Source organism: Protopterus annectens, chromosome 6.part1 (assembly GCF_019279795.1).
Source record: "Protopterus annectens isolate FY-2018-M chromosome 6.part1, PAN1.0, whole genome shotgun sequence".
Taxonomy (NCBI): domain Eukaryota; kingdom Metazoa; phylum Chordata; order Ceratodontiformes; family Protopteridae; genus Protopterus; species Protopterus annectens.
Genome location: NC_056738.1, coordinates 59,242,777 through 59,261,962, shown reverse-complemented (window position 1 = coordinate 59,261,962; position 19,186 = coordinate 59,242,777). Strand labels below are relative to the sequence as shown.

General features: G+C 38.6%; 1 protein-coding gene across 1 annotated transcript in view; it reads left to right on the top strand.

The window, feature by feature from the left end:
• The window catches only part of LRP2 (LDL receptor related protein 2), a 1,335,386-nt gene that overhangs the window by 432,180 nt on the left and 884,020 nt on the right, over positions 1-19,186 (top strand). Inside the window, exons 22-24 of the mRNA XM_044075346.1 lie at positions 660-899; positions 8,255-8,374; positions 8,473-8,589. Coding sequence (XP_043931281.1) covers positions 660-899; positions 8,255-8,374; positions 8,473-8,589 — 477 coding nt within the window. The remainder of the gene's footprint in view (positions 1-659; positions 900-8,254; positions 8,375-8,472; positions 8,590-19,186) is intronic.

The window sequence follows — 19,186 nt, the reverse complement described above, 5'->3', positions numbered from 1 at the left end:
ATATGGTTAATAAGTAAAGGTTCTGCTAACTTGGATAATTCATTCTTAAATTACAAGGCTAAAAAATTCATAAGAATTAAGGGCTAGGCTTCTAAACATCCTCCCGGGTCATTAGCCTAGTAAGCAGCTATGAACACAACAGTACTTTTCTTTTGACTTTTTATGTAATTATGTCACAGTTAAAAATGAATCATTTAGTCCATTCTGTTTTAACAGACAAGCAAACTATGCATAAATAATTCTCAAAAAGTTGAGCTCACACACACAAGCAGCACAAATAAGCACAGAGTAGGTGGGTGCATTCTCCACAACAAGGACTTCATAGAGAAATCCAGTCTGGTCTGTTTACTATCAACGTAGGCCTCACCAGGACAAGTGACACAGAAATGTCAGAAGTAAGTAACACTAATATTACTGCTAATAGTCACTTGGGGAGGGGAGTGAAGTTAGGAGAAAAGCATTGAAGGAGCATGTGAAGAACCAGTGACTTTCGAGAAGTGTAAATATGGGGTCATATTTGTGGAACTGCAGAATTTGTTGGGAGTGTTGAATAGCTAAAGAAAATAAGTCATGGAATAATATTGAATTATTTGTAGTAATACTGTGAATGAGAGAGTTCTGAGATGGAAGTCATTCTTCTGCAAATCCTTTTCTTTTAGATAATACCTGCTCCTCAACAGCTTTTACTTGTGCCAATCATCAATGTATTCCTGGGTCATGGCACTGTGATGGGCACAGTGACTGTATAGATGGAAGTGATGAACAAAACTGCCCCACTCAGGGTTCCACATCCTGTGCTCTGAACATGTTTACATGTACCAATGGTCATTGTATCCCCCCGAACTGGCTTTGTGACACTGATAATGATTGTGGAGATGGATCCGATGAAATTAACTGCAGTAAGTAAAGCATGCATTGCTATATATTGCTGTATTTAAGAGCTCAACAGAATTCATAGAACTCTTGTTACGGTTTAACCAGAATTAATTTGTTGTGGCACTTAGATTAATAACATTGTTGACTTTTTACATGACAATTAGATTAATACCTTTTGTTCTATTTTATTTTATTTGCCTGGAGAAAGATTTTAAGGTCTAAAAGATGGTTTTACTGACGAAATGTAAAATTGACATTTGGGCCTGTTTGAATACTTGTGTACTCTAAAACAGTTTTCCCATGCTACTTACTGAGTTTAGTTGACATGATAACTTGCATATGAATTTATTCTGTCAGAATAACTTTTAATTGGAGAAAAGTGCAACCTGAAGTGTGAAGCATGATTGTTGGATCATGAGCAGCTAATTATCCTGACATTTCACTGTGTATCTCAACATCAGACATTAAAAAAAATAGATGAAAAGTGAAGACTTGCTCTAGTAAAAGGGCATGATGCGTGTCTCTTCCCGATTTTACCATCATCTTCAAAATATGTATGGCCATTTATGTTTAACTTGGATTAGACTCAGAATGCAAGAAGTATGCAATGATTACTTTATGTTTATGCCATTCTGATCTTATCAGTGACAGGGTATTTTTATGTTACAGAAATAAGAGACTTTCATGGCAGATATGGAATATTTGGCCTGTCTGCTTTGCCTGCTTCCATAGGTGGCAGATAATTTGCAGATCTTACCTAATCATTTATTTATTTTTCCTAGCACTCATAAGAATTCCTCTGTGCCTTAGCTTTTCTGAAACTGCTTCCTCATCTGGAAATATTTTGCAATCATCTGTCACCTATTAATTAAAAATAATTCCTCACTTTTCCTCTGAGCCGTCTCTTTCATCATTCTATGACCTCTTGCTCTCATATATCACTTTTTATCAGACAAAGTCTCTGCTTATTTCACTGACATACTTAAGAAATTGTATCTCCTTTGTGGTTATACATATAAAGTTATTATATTTTCTTTCTCACACATGATGTACTGAGTGCATTTTTCACATTTTGAACTATATCAGTTTTGACTACATCAGTAAAAATATAAAATTATTGTAACTGAGCTTTTTATTTTATGGGGGATTTAAAATCTATACAGGGAATAACACATATTTTAATAAGTGACCATTGCTGTCATTTCCTCTACATCATTATATTCTTCCATGCTTCAATTCTGTTTTCATGCATTGCTTACCTGCCTTCCTTTAGATCACTCTATATTACTGCTCTATGGCATCTTTTCAATGTTATCATTAATACTTTTCACCCAGCTGTGTACGCCTTCCTGATGATTTTGTGTCCTTGAGGCATCATTTTGGATTTTGCTGCAGTCATTTTAATGTGTTGTGGTTTTGCACATTTCTTTCAACATTGCTAAGTAAATTTTTCTTCCTTTCTCCCTTTCTTGCAGACCTGATGTCTCATGTACATCATCATGTCATCTACAAACAAAGAAAAAAATATTTTTAGCAGCACCATCATACCTGTCCATACCTCTCGACCTCTTAGAGCAAAAAAAATCTGGACAAAGTCAAAAATAATGGGAGACAAAGGTCCAAAATAGGGACAATTTTTAAACATTCCTGTTGCAAACTTAGAAAGCTGACAAAATAAAAGGCTTTGTATTAGCATGAATTTTCTGAAGGATATGAAGTCTGAAATTCAAATGTCTATCATTATTTTCTGACTTCAGTCTTTAATGATTTGCCAGAAAACCACAATTTTATGAAAAACAACCAAAAATATGAGGCAAATATTTGGACCAATTCTGCAAAAATCTGTACAGTTGAGAGGTATGAGCACCACTAAGAAGAGGGATTAAAGCCTTCACAGCATCCCAGTTGACTTGTGTTCAGTTAGTGGATTGAAGCCTTTATAGCACCCCAGGCAACTTGTGTTCAGTTAGTGGATTAAAGCCTTTACAGCACCCCAGATGACTTGTGTCCAGTTAGTGGTATGAATGCTGCAGTGGCTGCAGGGGGAGGTTGGGAACTAGTGTCCCAAGTCAGCTTGCCTATCCGGGGGAGGGTGGCAGCTTAGGCTTGCTGAAGTAAAAGAGAGTTATTAGCCTGGAGAGCACTTTTCAGCACAAGCTGTAGTCTGTAGGTTGCACAAACGTAAAAGTGCATGCACGTCCTGAGGGCAGCAGTTGTGGAGCTTGCAAGGCTGTGACAGGGTGGCAGGAATTGGGGAACAAGCCAATGTAGCTATATGACCCTGCATCATTGTCTTCAGTCACCTCAACAGCCCTGGACTTAAGGTTGAGCCTGAGAGGGGCTAAGATGGGTCAAGCTGACTGAATAAATGAGAAGAAGAGCTGGTTGAAGCTAATGGTCAGCTGTAGGAAGGAAGAAAAATGTCATCAGATGGCTTCCTTCCTTTTGATGAGTATAAAATGAAAGATGTTTCAACCTGTTGAGCATGCTTCTCTAATCTGGAATTCATTGGTTTCTGTTCTCCATTGACAATCACTGCCAGTGCAGTTTCTGATTGTGCTAAAGCAGTGAGTCACACCTTTTCAAGTTTTTTTCTTTTTTTTCTTTCTTAGTCACAGAACTGTGGAATTAGTAAATATATATATATATATATATATATATATATATATATATATATATATTAATGTGTGTGTGTATGTAAGATATATATGGTTTACTATTGTATTTTAGAAACTGCTTTGGTCAACCGGTCACAATGTCGACCCAAAATGCCGAATACAGATCATCAAAAAAGCAGCCACGTCAAAACTGAATACATCGACATCCATAGTTCGATGTATTCGACATAGCAGGAGGTGGCATCAGTCACTCATGCTATGCACCCTAGCATACCATTACATTCTACAGTGAATGGTACATTTACTTCACTATTTTGCAGGGCGAAAGCCCCCCTGCACCCCTCCTTGTGGGAGACTGCACCCGCTACACCCGCTGCAAAATTATATATACCAACTCCAAGATCACACTACAGTGAGGAAATGAGTTAATTCCCTGTTTCTCACTGAACTGCAATCTCCACTCACAAGTTCGAGCTCAGATAATCGAAGTACACTACCCATTTGCTGTAGTGTATTTGATGTTATGTTGTTCATTATTCTGCTTCCTGGAAAACTGCCTTTTGACTAACCGATCCCAGACTGACTGCTGTTCAAAAATACAGTAGTAAACCATATATGTTTTTATATGTGTGTGTGTGTGTGTGTGTGTGTGTGTGTGTGTGTGTGTGTGTGTATATATATCTATACATATATATATATATATATATATATATATATATATATGTATAAAACATGTACATATATACATAAAAACAGGCACAATTTTATATATATATATATATAGATGTATTATATAGATAGTATATATAGATATATCAAAAAAGGATTGTATGGGCCAAACCCCCTATGAGTAGCACAGAGGTGCTGCCTCACTTGCAGACATTTTTTGCATCCATTTGCAGCTTCATTGTGTTTGTTTGTCAAGTCGAGGCTTTGAATGGTTGGATCTCAGTGCGACACAGTGGAACCCCGTTCATGCTTTTTGCAGTGTGACTTGCAAAGATATTGAAGAGGACCAGCTTTGGTACTAAACTGTTTATGCTACACTCTATTTGCTGTCATCCTGTATTTAATATTGACCAGCCTTTATTTTCTCAATGCAGCCATTTCATAGATAGTTCTAAGGTGATATCACATGCTTATCAAAGTTTTGTTTTACACTGTACTAGATGCCTTGCTAAATTAAAACAGCATGTCCCATCTCCCCCTTGGTCAATCACCCTCATTACTTGTTTATAGTTATATGCTACAAGGAACAAAGAAACACAGATTTTAATAGCAGATATGGCATGCCCCCACCCCACAAAAAAAGAAAAAAACAAGAAAAGAAACCCTCAAAACTCTCCATTTCTCTTGTCAGGCTACAGATTTCCCTTAACCAATAGATTTTCCCACTTCTCATAACAATTGTCTTATTACTTTCATATCCAACCTGTCTTTTCTTTTGCTAAGAGCTTTGACAAAATTGTTACATTTTTGGCTTAAGCCTGACTGTCTAAATTATTTAGTGGAGATATTCTTCTGTCTTCCCTTTTCCGTGTTATATTGCTTTATAGGATAAGCTAAAGCTATCCTACCTCATTAGAAAAATGTTCCATAGTATAGCTGTTTGACCAGTGTAGAGTCCTTTTTAGCTCATCCTGACAGGAAAAAAAAAAGTCATTGTTCCTTATTTAAAGAAAGGACCAAATGCTGAAGAAACAAAATAAACATGGACAAGAACGTAATCCTGTGGACCCAGCGCAACAGGTATAACCTTTTGCTGTCTACATGCACAACATGGAGTTTAGTGTGAGTAGCAAAGTGAGCACATCAAAAAGACATTCCCAAGTCACAGCACTGGTATGATTACAATGTAAGAGTGCATTTCTTACAGGTTGCTAACAGCAAACCAACTTGACAAAAATGTCCGATCTGAAGGCATCTAATGAAATGCAGTCTGCTTCTTCTCCATGTACATAATATGCTGTCACATCCTTTGAAAGCTGCTAGAACAGTATGTGTTGCACTGGCATGCATTTCCTGATTAATTTGAAATCTGAAACTCAAATTACTAGCCCTGTCATTATTTACTGACTGCAGTACTTAATTTGCTAGGAAACCACTAATTGTAGAAGAAATAGAATGTAGCTAGGCTACTTAAACAGAATTATGTTAAGGGAAGAATTTATTTGAGAAGTTGTAGGTTACTGGAAAGTTAGAGCCTATTCTAAAAAAATCCACCACAGGACAAACAGAAAACTGTTTCTGGTTTTGCAAAATGTCCCTGATTCTTTCCCACACTTTTGCCTTCTCCTTCATAATCGTTTTGGTTTTCTGCTAACTTGTTAAGGATTGCATTTTGTCAGTAATGCCAGACATTATAATTTTATTCTTATTACTACTTTTCAAATGTATATGTATGTGAAACCTGTCGACTAACTTATTAAATGAATCTGAGGAAGGATGTGATCCATTCCCCTCCCCCATCTGCCAATAATAACAAAGATTAGAGTTTTATAATTTGGTGAACAATAACTGGTATTATAGCAAGTAACTAAGAACCAAAGCTCCAGCGCAATAAGACTAAGGTAAACTTTGAAATGATAAGATTTCACCAAAATGAACAAATCTCAAATATAGTGCCTTTAAATAATTTAGCAATTATGTCACTACTTCATTAATTGGAGTTAAATCATTACCACCTTTCAGTAAATATTAAAACAATATTTATGTACATTAACACATATAAAATGAATATCCCATCATCTTCTACTTAAAAAAAAACAATTTGATATTAATTCATTCATATAAACCTGGACATTTTTTGTCTGCAGTCTCAATGTCTGAATAAAAAGTTGCTGAGATTTTTCACTTTTAATACTGTGATAATGTTCAAAAATCTAAAACCAAACCAAGAGGAATGTGTGTTCATGCAGCCAATATGAAACCAAGAAAACCAGAAGAAATGGCTCAAGTAGTGTGTGTGTGTGTGTGTGTGTGTGTGTGTGTGTATACACACACGCACATCTACATATATAGACACGAGTCACTATTATAAGATAATTGGACACAGAGATGCTGATTATAGGTTGTTTGAAATGGTAGAAAGGGAGGGATGAAGAAAAAGTGGGGATTAACTTAAGGAAGGACATTGAGTTTGAGGCCCAAGAGGAACAGAGGAAACATACTATGAAAATTCAAGATGGTGCAAAGGTGTGGAACCTAGAATGAGCACCCCTATGGTTAAGTTAGAGGAAGGGGGTGGTTCTACTACATTGATTTAGGGTATTTATCCCTGAGCATTTTCGTGGAAGAAAGATGAGAGATTTTGGGAGGGACTGCCAAGAACTGCAGAACATTATGATGAAAATTATACTTATGAAGGAATATGTATTTTCCAGGAACACACATAGAGGTCCTGCGCTCCATGGTACAGGATGAGTAGGAGCTGAATGAGGTATTGGTCTACATTGTATTTAGCAATTATCTATTGACTGATGTCTGATTGACTGTGTTTGAGACATGTATAAAGAATGAGCCTCTTTGCTTTTGATATGAAAACGTGCAGCATGAGCTGATGGGGGAATAATCCAAGTATAGACTTGGGTATTCTGACCAAATGGGCAGAAATTGATAGTTGACGCCCAAAGCAGACAACTGAAAAACTGCAGTTTTGTCTTAGCATCTCTGATATCAGCTATTCAACTTTGGAGAATTGCACTGGTGGTGATGGAGCAGAAAAAGCTCATCGGTATTTATCATACCTGAACTAGACCAACAGAAAAAGAATGAGAGATCACTGTTAGCAGCAAACAGTCTGGTGTGGTATATTTTCAGGGAGATGAATCCCATAAGTAAAGGTGTAACAGTTCCCTTCTGCCAAGACTTGATCACATCACACTATGCCCAATATGTGTATTTCCAGGGGGCATAAATGGGGTGGGGCAACATGCTTCTGGATGGAGTCTATAGAAAATCATTCAGAAGGATGTGTGGGATTAGTTTGAACAGGACTGAGGACTGACTACAGACGATGGGGCTCTTCTAATTACTGACCAGAATACATGGAAGGACATATGTGTCCGATATCATGTCAGGGAGATGTAGAAGAGTCAGTAGAAACAAAAAGAATAGGGAAAGGGGAAGTAGTTCCAAACTCTAGGTGTCAACTGGTTAAGTTATGGACAAATGGGCTATCGGTATGGGTGGTAAACAGAAAGGTCAGTGAGATGTCCAACAGTATGCGAGGCTGGTAGAGAAATGAGAGTTTGGATGTGAAGTTTACCTAAAGAACAGACTGCTCAGTGTTATTGTTCCTTTCTTCAACCAAACAAATGTAATTCCCCTCCACCCTGAACACAAAGACTTGAGATACTGGCAGCATGTTAAGAAAACTAGCTGTGCAGACAGCTCAACTTTAACACGTTTGCAGTGGACCGGCAGACTGTGCTGATTGCTGTTAAGCTTCTTCTGATTACCGAGACCTTTGCACTCCGGAGACTGATTAAACAACTTTGATGTGTAAATAAATATATTTAGTTGCATAAATGATTCAAATTGCTGCTCTGCACATTCAGCTAAGTCTGTTGTTTATACTTTAAAGATGTTTTTTCAGAAGAACGCTTGAATATAGTCAGCCACCAGCAAAGAGACATTTTGCACCTGTTTTATGGTGGTGGTGGTACGGCTGAGATAATGCAAGTTCTGTGAGTTTATGTATTGCTTTCAGACTAACTTTGTAAGATGAAACTTGTATTTTTTTTATTTTGTTTCCGCAGATTTCACTAGTACTTGCCAACCTACTCAGTTCCAGTGTCCTGACCACCGCTGTATTGATCCAGCGTACGTGTGTGATGGTGATAGTGACTGTGTGGATGGGGCTGATGAGCAAAACTGTGGTAAGTTTTAATATTCTTGTGCATGATGAGTGCTATGAGATATTAGTTGAGATAATTTTGTAAGTAGGTAAATTAAAAACAATATCCTCTTCTTCCAGTTTACAACTGTACAGCATTTCAGTTCAAGTGTGCAAACGGCCGGCAGTGCATAATCAGTAATTATCGATGTGATGGAGTGTTCGACTGCAATGACAACTCAGATGAATTTGGTTGTCGTAAGTCCATGTATTTTTCATTGTAAAATGTACTATATAATGAAGAATATATAAAATTTAATCTTAGAAATGAAATCTGTTAGCTTTTGGGTAACCCCATTGTTAGAAATGCTTGTTTTCTTGTGCATAAAGGATCCAGTTTAGATAAATTCATTTAAAACATATTAATTATAATAACAATAATAATAATAAATGATGATATTTGATATAGTGTGAATGCAATGGGTTAAACTGTGATAACACAGTGGTATTTTCCCAATGAATTTATGTAGAGTCAAAGTTAATTTCTTGTCCTTAGTTTGAACTACTATGGGGAAAAATTAAAACTTCCTTACAGTGAAAGGAAGCAGAAATATTCAGAACTGTTACAAGGCAGACCTGAGGTCTAACAAAGTCCTTAGGTTGCAGTCAAATATGTCATGTGTTTAGAGACCAAATGATTGATCTACCTAATCACTATTAATCTGTGTAAAAGAAGTCCAACAAAATATTAAGGCCTTTGTTATGTTGCTGAACGTTTAGAAAAGTCTGCTTAACTCTCAGTTGTTGAAAAGGAAACAAAGCTATATTGTACCCAGCTTAGCTCTTGAGTGCCATATTACTGGGGCTGCAGATTGATGCCATCTTCTCTTGTTATACAGGTGTTTATTTGTGAGGCAGAGTAAAACAGCCCATTAATTACATGTGCTCTAGGTTCCTCATTGAGCTGAAAACAGTGATGGGGCCACTTACATCCTGTGGAATGAAAGGCTGCTTAAAGGTCTTCTTGAAAATGCAAGATACGCAAACCAGACTGAGCACATGGCATGTAAGCATGCATTTGTTGCTCATTACCTATTGAAATTAGACTACGTATGCTGTCTAAAAGCAAGAAAATGACTGGAGGGTATACACTTGGGCCACCCTGTGTCCTACCATATTGTGCAAAATGGGGAACTAGACTGCTTTTAAATTACATGGATCCTCTGAATCACAATGCCATTATGTTAGAAGTGTGTGCAAAATGATAACTGAGATGGACATCTCATGTTGTGCAACAGATCTAATTACTGTTCACTGGCTCTTTGGTACACCTAAGTATTTGTCATAGCTATCTTACCAGCAAAAGAGGAACCTTTACTAAAAAAAGAGGAAAATTATATAACTGTATGGAAAACCTTCAGTTCCAGGGGTTGGTTGAGACTTTTTAGACTACAAGCAAATGGGAAGTTTTATACTAGAACAGAGGTAATATAGATTCCACATTTGAGAGAAATATAATTTTGCTATTTGCAAATAAGGTCAGAGCATTGAATTTATTTCCATGTATTACACAGCATGGTATTTATTTTCATATATTACATGTCTAATATCCAGAATTATGTAATGCACATAACTAAAATTATGTAAGTAGAAGAAGAAGAGAGGATTACCACATTTTTTGTTATACCCATTTGAAGTCAACATTCCTGAAAGGTTCATGTGAGAATATGACTGAAAGTGAAACATGGGAGATATTTATTTTCATACCCTGCCACCTTTCTACATGTTATATGTTTATGATATTGTTGCTGTATTAAGACACTGTCCTTTTCTTAATGCTAGAAGATCAGATAACATTTTGCTGACTATAGGCATTGATACTTATTCCATTTGATTGATTTGCCCCTATATGTATATTGCCTTCTCTCCCATTAACCACTTGTTCCCAACTACATTTATTCCCACTGTTAGAACTTGCTTCTTTAAGTATCCTGATGCTTCTTGGGGTGCTAGAGTGGGGAGATGTCATGTAGTCCTTGAGAATCACCTTCTTTTCCATCTTAGCTTGCTTAAGGTCTTGCAAATCAAACTCTTAAGAAGGTCACATAGACAATAGAGTCACATTTTCTCTTTTTTGATAGATGCCAGACTTTGTGCTATTGTACGCCTGGATTCTACCAAGTAGATCCCCATTCCTTTTGAAAACCAAAGCGCTTCATTTAACTCCAGCTGTTAAACCATTTGACTAAGTTCATGACATGCAGTACCATGCTATTCTGTATGCCATGGACAGGTGGGACTTGTAAGAACAGCAATGTGTGTGCTACTTATCTAAGACCCCTCTATATGCCAGAAAATCCCTTTTGCACTAATGTCATCCCTTTTGTTACCTTTTTAGTTGCCTTTGTTGTGCATCTGCTTCTGACATTTTTCAAGCTTTATCTCTGCTTCTGGAAGCCATAGCATCACAACCAAGTTTACATTTCTGATCACTTCTTTTAGTACTACCATTCCAGTACCCACATTCTTCTACCAGTAGGTACTTCTTTCTTTTCTGCATTCTGTGAAGGTTATATATGTTTATGGCAGCCTTTATAAGGTGATGGAGTAGATCCAATGGGAGTCAAGAGAATGTTTTCAAACCTATTTCAGATGCAGAGCTTTCATAAGCCTGCCAGTGCCTAGAGTTTTAGCTGTACCTTCAAGTCACTGATGTCCTGGGGGATGCATTAACTAGTAGCTATCAAGACCATGACTCAGCCTTGCTACTCCCACCTCTTCACTCCCAAAATCCTGCCACCACTCCCCATCTCCAATCCCTGATCCTCTATATCCTCCTGCAGCTTCCTATTTGTAAAAGAATGGAAAAGCATAACCCCAGGCCAGTGGGTTTTAAACATCTTGAGATGAGGGTACAGGTTACAATTCAAAAAGAGACCAAAGTTGGGGGTATCTCCACAATGCTAAAAGACCAAGTGATTTTGATTTCATCTCTTTTGAAAGAAATGGTACACCGGGGAGCCATAGCGATAGTACCAAAAGGGAAGGAGAATTCAGGATTTTATTCAAGGCTGTTGTTAGTTTGCAGGAAAGAAGGCCCATGGCAACCTATCCTGGATCTCACAAGACTAAACAAGTTCCCAATTACCTTAACACTCAAAATGCTGACTCTTTGAGGCATTCTACCTCTTCTATCCCCTCAGACATTCTTGGTACAGTAGATGTAAAGGACGCCTACTTACACATTCCCATAGCTAGGGATCATAGGAGATTTCTGTGATTTGTAGCAGGGAAGAATATTTCCATTTCACCTCCTTGCCCTTTTCTTGTGTACTGCAGCCATGGTCTTTAGCAAATACCTAACCTCAAGTGATGGCATTCTAGTGGACAAAGGACATCCTCATTTACACTTATCTGGATGATTGCCTGATACAAGTAAATTCCATGAAGGAGATTCAGAGGGCCTTACATTTTATCCTTCCATGATCTGATGTTGTCTTTTCCATCTGCCTCTTTGTTATCGGATCCTACCAAAACCAAAGCTGGAACTTTATATTCTTGTCTCTGAAGCTCCAACTCTCCTCCCATAAAGCTTTACATTCCTAAGTCTCCTCACATCTCGTTTATCATTCTTCAGTGTCAGATGTGGTCTTCAGAGCTCCACAATAGCTAAATTGATATTTTTCAGATTTCCATCTGTTTTCTGCCAGTGTGCACTTATATATTTTTAGAATTAGGATATGTCTCCTTTCCCTGCTATTTGCAATAATTTTCTATGTGTACTTCTACCTTTTGACATAGTCATAGATGTTTCCCTTTGGCTATATGGTTGGTCTGCTCTTTTTTGGCCTACAGCCTTATCTTCTGCTGGGCTTTTCCTCTGCTGTTCTGTGTGTGTGTGATCTATTTCCCTTCCTTTAGTATTTGTATTAGCATAGTAGGAAAATAACTGTTAGTGTACAGTGTTGAGTTTTGATAGTTCCTTGTTATTGGTTGTGTGTTTGTTTGATCCTGCTAGTGGGCTGATTTTTTATTCCTTTGCTGTGCTTTTCTTCTCATCATGTCAGAGAAGGTTTTAGGCTTCCAGAAATGCACTTAGTGTGGACACAAGCTACCTCCCTAAGATTCCCATGGTAATTGTGTCCGCTGCTTGGGGGAAGCTCACATGGTCGTAGACTGTGAGGCCTGTGCTTCTTTTGGAGCCAGGGTTTTGGCTAATAGATGGCTGAAACTAATTGTGAAGGGACTCATTTCCACCTCTTCCCTTGCAGGATCTTCCTCTATCAATCCTCCCTCTCCTGCAAAGAAACTGCAGGAAAAAGGGGAGAGAGACAAGGACAGGGAAAAAGGCAGAGATTAAAAAGAGAGAGAGAAAAGAATAATGGTAGAGAATGTCCTGCTGAATTTTAAGCTGCTTCTGAGCCAGTCTAGGAGACCCCAAGTCCCACTGATTCCTTGCCTCCTTCCATGGTTCTGGTTTTGACACCTCCTTGATACTAATCCCCAGTCCTCTTGACGCTGGTATTGAGAACCTCTCAGTCTTTGCTCATAGAGATACTGAGTCCTTTCCTGGCTGCTGTGCCAGAGTCTCATTGGCGCCTATCCCATTTGCTGCAGTGACTTCAGATCTGGAGTTCTCGCCAGAGCCTTTTCCTCCAGTCCTCCCATTTGAAGGTCCAGGATTTGGACAATCCCCTATATTGCCCTGCTAAGCCACCTCTGGCATCAGATGTGTGGGTTGTGAGTGGTGATTCCAGAGGCTACACTGCCCCCTTTCAGTTTACTCCAACTTTATGTCCAAGATCCCCTCCAGCCATTCCACCTCATCAGAGAAGGGAGGCAGCAGCAGAGATTCATAAACTGCTCACAAAGTGAGTCTTCCAGGAGGTCCCATTAGTCCAGAGAGAATCTAGGGTCAATTCAAGGTTTGATTTGGTGCACAAGAAAAACAAGGACCTCAGACTTATTTTGGACCTAAGCAAGTTAAATGGGTTTGTCAAACAGACTAGATTCCATATGGTAATGGTAAAGTTCATTCTACCTTTATGGAGGATGGACAACTGGATGTGCTTGGTGGACCTCAAGGATGTTACTACCACATAAAGATGGCAAGGCATTTAAGGAGGCTGTTATGTTTCAGGCTGGAAGCCAGTCACTATCAATTTTGAGTGCTGCCCTTTGTCTCACCAACCCCCCCCCCCCCGGTTGTTCACCAAATGCATGGCAGTAGTAGCAGCTTGGGTCAGGCTGCCGGGATTGCAGGTCTTTCTGTGCCTGGACAACTGGCTCCTTATGGTAACTTCAGTGATATTGCTGGTTCAGAATAACAATGAACTTTGAGAAATCCAATCTGGAACCCATCCAAGCTCTGACGTTTATAGGCTACCATCTGGATATGACTAGTCAGATTACTAAACTTCCTGCTTCAGTGTTATTATCTTTATGCCTTCAGGCGCATCAAATTTTTCTACTTCAGAAGCCTCCAGCTTCTCTAGTTGTATGTGTCCTTGGCTTGATGGCCTCTGGAATATATATATATATATATATATATCTCCCTTGGCTAGGTTCTATATGAGAGTTCTTGGTCTATGACAACCCACCCAGTGCATTTCCTCATTTGTCTCATGGAGGTTTGTCTCTGTTACATCTCTTGGTGGCTGACATCCAACCATGTCTCTTCAGGATGTCCATTTGTTCTTCCCTAACCCACAGTATGATGACCACGGACACTTCTGTCCTGGGGTGCGGAGGCATTACGAGGGGAAGGTAGTCCAAGGTTCCAGGTTTCAGTCAGTGGTCCATCTACATGTACGTGTTTTGGTGTGATTTCAGTACAGACTGATAAACATGACTGTGGTTTGTACATCAGCAAACAAAGGAGAGCCCATGATGACTGTTGTATTAGCGCTAAAAGCATTCAAATTGATCCAGGCATAGGAAACCCTCTATATCCTCAGATACAATTCTGTTGTCATGCAGTCCATCAACAGTCAGTCTTATATTCTGTGCAAGTTAGCTGTGTAAGCATGGGAGATTGCCAAGGAGTCAGGCATCTTCCTCAGGGTAGCTTATATCTCCTGTCAACAGAATGTCTTGACAGAAAGACTGACCCAATCTTAGGTGGAGACGCACACAAGCTAATGATGACCAGAGAAACTTTTCTGGATTTGGTCAACAAATGGGTGTGCCAGAAGTAGACCTTTTTTATCCCAGAAAATAGACAGCTGAGAAAGATTTGCTGCATGACAGTTACAGCAGCCTGGAAAATGGATGCCCTCTCCTTGAACTTGACAGACCTATTTATGTATGATTTCCCCTCCTATACCCTTGATCCCTAGGTTATTGCAAAAGTTCAAGCAAGATGTGTCAAACATTATAGCGATAGCTCCCTTTTGGTTTAGGAAGCATTGTTTTTTTCTACTAAGCCTAACAAAGGCAGAACCAAAAAAACTTGCTCAGTGAATGGTCTTGCTGATGCAGGACCCTGAACCTGACCACACAAAAGCTGACAGCTTGGATGGTCTAGCACTCATTCATTCTAGGCACATGTTTTTAGAGGGCATGTTATATATTATGAAGTAGACCTGGCAACCTGAAATAAGGAAGTCATACCTAGGTAAATGGAAAAGATTATTCTTTTGGTGTGTATCCAAAGACCAGGACCTGAACACAGTTGGAGCTTCACTGGTCTTGAATTATCTGTCAGACGTTTACAAAACTGGCCTCATGTTATGCACCTTAAAGGTCCATGTTTCTGCCATCTCATTCGGCCTGCCACTTGCTTCCTCCCCTTTGTATTCAAAAGGGTGTTGCATCCCAGACCACCAAGAAGGAGCATTACTGTACCATGTGATCTCAGCTATGTGTTAGAGAAGCTCTTCCTGGCTGTCTCTCTGACTCAGCTGCTTCAGCCCCCTCAAGTCTTAGAAAATACTCTTCTTGGAGGCTGTGATATATACTATGAGAATTTCAGAATTATAAAATCTGAAGTGTAATGAGCTATTCCTGATCATCTGCAAAGATTGGGTTTCCCTTCTTACCACCCTTCATTCTTTTCAAATGTAATAACTAAGATTCGCCTCCCTGTGCCTTTTCCTCTAAAACCCCAAGCAAGGGAGAAAGGACATTATACTGCTTGAATGTGCATAGACAACTGAGATTTTACTCAGACAGGATGAAAGGATTCAGAAAATCAGAACAACTTTTTGAGTTCTTTGTCAAAGGCAGGGAGGAGAAGTATGTAAACAAAGAGACATTTTGTAAGAGGCTTTCCAAATTAATTTGCTTTTGTTACTCTGCTTATGATAAACAACTACCAGCAGGTCCTGTTAATACCCATTCCACTAAAGCCACTGCAGCAACCATAACATTTCTCAGAGGGTTTAGTACCCACTCTATTGTGGAAGCAGCTACTTGGTCTTCCATTAACACCTTTACTAAGCATTAAATTCTAGGGGCTGTATCCACATTCAGGGCCGGGCTTCCTTCTGCCATCCCAAAGGGTCTGCTGTCCTTGAAAGTACTAACATGGCCAGCCACCCACTTATCTAGTGGTATGGCAGTCATCCCACTGATGAAGACGGCAAAAGTGAGTAGCAAGATGAACATAGTGCAGTTGTGTTAGGAACTTGCCATAATTTTAGATGATTAAGTTCATTCATAGTTGTAGACCATGATCCCTCTCACCATCCGCTCTTCTCCATAATTATGTATCTTGAAGTTGAGGTAGGTACCCCGTCATATCCTCATATCATCACTCCTGTCTCCCTACCAGATTTTCTTTCTCCTAGAACATGCACATAGTCCCGTAAAAGGAGAGGCAAATTCACATCAAGAGATGAAAGGTTAATATTGGTGGCACAAGATAGTGGGCTATGTACACATTGGTTTACATGTAGGAGAAACAGACAAATGTAGGTTTTGTAAAACAGAAATGGAAACAGTTACACACCTCATTGCTGGCTGCGACATACTAATGGCGGAAAGACTGTATACTGAAAGGCATATTAATGTGGCGAGACTTTTGCAGTGGGGATTCTGCAAACATTACGGTATTAAAGTGGCTGAAAAACAGTAGAAACGTGAGCCGCAAAGCTTCATAGAAAATGATGGTCTGCATCACATGGGATCATCCATTGCCAACAATTCAAAAAATAGGTGCTAGAAAACTGGATATTGTGTTCCAAGAAAAGAAGACAAAAGTAGCATTGATCAATGAAATTTCCACACCCAGTGACTACAGTATCATGTATACAGAGAGAAACAAAGTCATAAAATATCAGGATTTACAAGCAGAAATGAGAGCAATCTGGAAGAAAGATACCCAGATAGTTCCAATAGTAGTAGGAACAATGGGTCTTCTAAAAAAGAGTCTGTAATCATATTTAGATATGCTACCAATACATGTAATTCTGTACGAACTGCAGAAGGAGTCATTACTAGGCAAAATGAGGGTCTGCGAAGAGCACTTTTGGCTGACATCAAGGAGTGAAACAATACTAATTTCATGAACTTTAATTATACTTTCACTTAAGAATGGGCTCCATTCCCCTCATGGTATTGGAAACCCAAAAGATTTGGAGAAATTAAAAAGGACTGATTTATAATACTTTAGTAGAATTAAATTAATCCTGAAAACAGCATTGACATGTAGGAATAAAATCCAAGCTATAAACCAGTTTGCTCTTTCTGTCCTAACTTACAGTTTCGATTGACCCCAAGACATGTTGGCTAGATTAGACAGGAAAACAAGAAGGTTGCTTCATGCTCACCAAATGATTCATAAAGCTCGGTGCATACCAAGATTAGATATTCCCTGTTCCAAAGGAGATATGGGCCTCCTTGAAATTGATTACATCTATAGATCTGCAGTTGTGAGACTGCAGACATATCTGCTGACCTCACAAGACTTGAACATAGTGAAAGTTTTGAAACATGAGAATAAATCTAAGATGACTTCTCTGCTTAGTCTAACAGAAGCATATTGGCATCAAGCAGGAATGGAAATCAAACCAGAAGTAGATAAAAATCAGGCAGCAACCGAATGTGCCAAAAAACAAAAGAAAGAATATAAGGTGAAGGACCAGATGAGAAGGCAAGAAATGTGTAAAATGCATAAACATAGTTGCAAGTATAGAAAATTTTTGGAAGAACCTCATGTTGATAAGGATCGAAAGCAGAAATGGTTAAGGAGAGGCAAATTCAAACAAAGAGATGAAAGGTTATTAATGGCGGCCCAAGATAATGGGATACATACATGTTGGTTAGCAAAGTCCATTGAACATGTGGGAAACAGACAAATGTAGGTTTTGTAAAACAGAATTGGAAACAGTTGCACGTCTTGTTGCTGGTTGTGACATACTAATGGCAGAAGCACTGTATACTGAAAGGCATAATAATGTGGTAAGACGGTTGCACTGGGGATTGTGCAAACATTATGGTACTGAAGTGGCTGAAAAACACTGGAAACATGATCCACAAAGCATCATAAAAAACGATAAAGTCTACATCACATCGGAGCACCCATTACCAACAGTTCAAAAGACAGATGCTGGAAAACTGGATATAGTGGTCCATGAAAAGAAGATAAAAGTAGCATTGATCATTGAAATCACCACAACCAGTGACTACAGTGCTTTGTGTACAGAAAGACAGAAAGTCATAAAATATCAGGATTTACAGGCATAAATGAGAGCAATGTGGAAGAAAGATACCCAGACAATTCTAATAGTAGTAGGAGCAATGGGTTTTATAAAAAAGAATCTCAATCGTATTTAGATATTTTACCAATATATGTGACTCCATATGAATTGCCGAAAGAGCCATTACTAGGCACACTGCGGGTGCTGTGAATCTCACTTCTGGCTGACATCAAAGATTGAAACAGTACTAATTTCATGAACTTTAATCGTACTTTGACTTAGGAATGGAGTTCATTCCCATCATGGTATTAGAAACCCAAAAGACTTGGAGAAATTAAAAAAAGGAACTTGTGGCCTCATGGACTGGCCCCTCTTGGTCCACTAGTGTTGTGGCACTTGGGGCAGATTCCTGTACTACCCATGGCAAGAAAGGCCTAAAGATGGTATTGGCCAGTACCCTTCTTTGTCGCCAGTGTTCTGATGTCCAGATGTAAGGGAGTTAGCTGAAACCACTAGAAAAGTTGCTTCTTTGGACGTTTGGCCTACCTGGTAGCAAGATTTCCCGTTGATGAGGACTGTGAAAATGAATATACTAGAACAATTAAAATTATATTAAAGTTCTTCACACAGCTATACTTTCTGTGTTTGGAGGTAAAACTATATGTGGTACTCAATTAATAAATAATAAATATTTATTTATCGACATTTGTTAACTGGGTTTGTCCGACTGGGCCAAAAGGTCCCTTTTTAGCAGAGGCCTGAGGAGAAAAGCTCCAAGACTACGTGAAACAAAAAAACAGCAAATAATGAGGAGAATTATTATATATCAAGCAAGATAATATAATAACTAAAAGTAATTTAGAATTGCTACAGATGAACAAAGGTTATATGACATTTGAACATACATGGTACAAATATATCAAAATTAAAATCAGTCCAAAAGAATGAAAACAGCATAAAAAGACTGTAATATGTAAGAAGATAATAGAGTACAAACAGGAACAAATGACAGAAAAGCTGTAAGTACAAAACCATGTACAGAAGAAAAAATAGCCAGGAAGGAAGTGAATGGAACAAAACCCCAGAGTAGGAAGCCCATGGGAGGAAGTACAGTTATAGAAGCTGAAAGGACAACAAACTGTTAGTAGACAGAAGTCATATAGGGTCATTACAAGAGCAAGACTAAGAATTATGGAAGCAATCTTTGAGAGCTA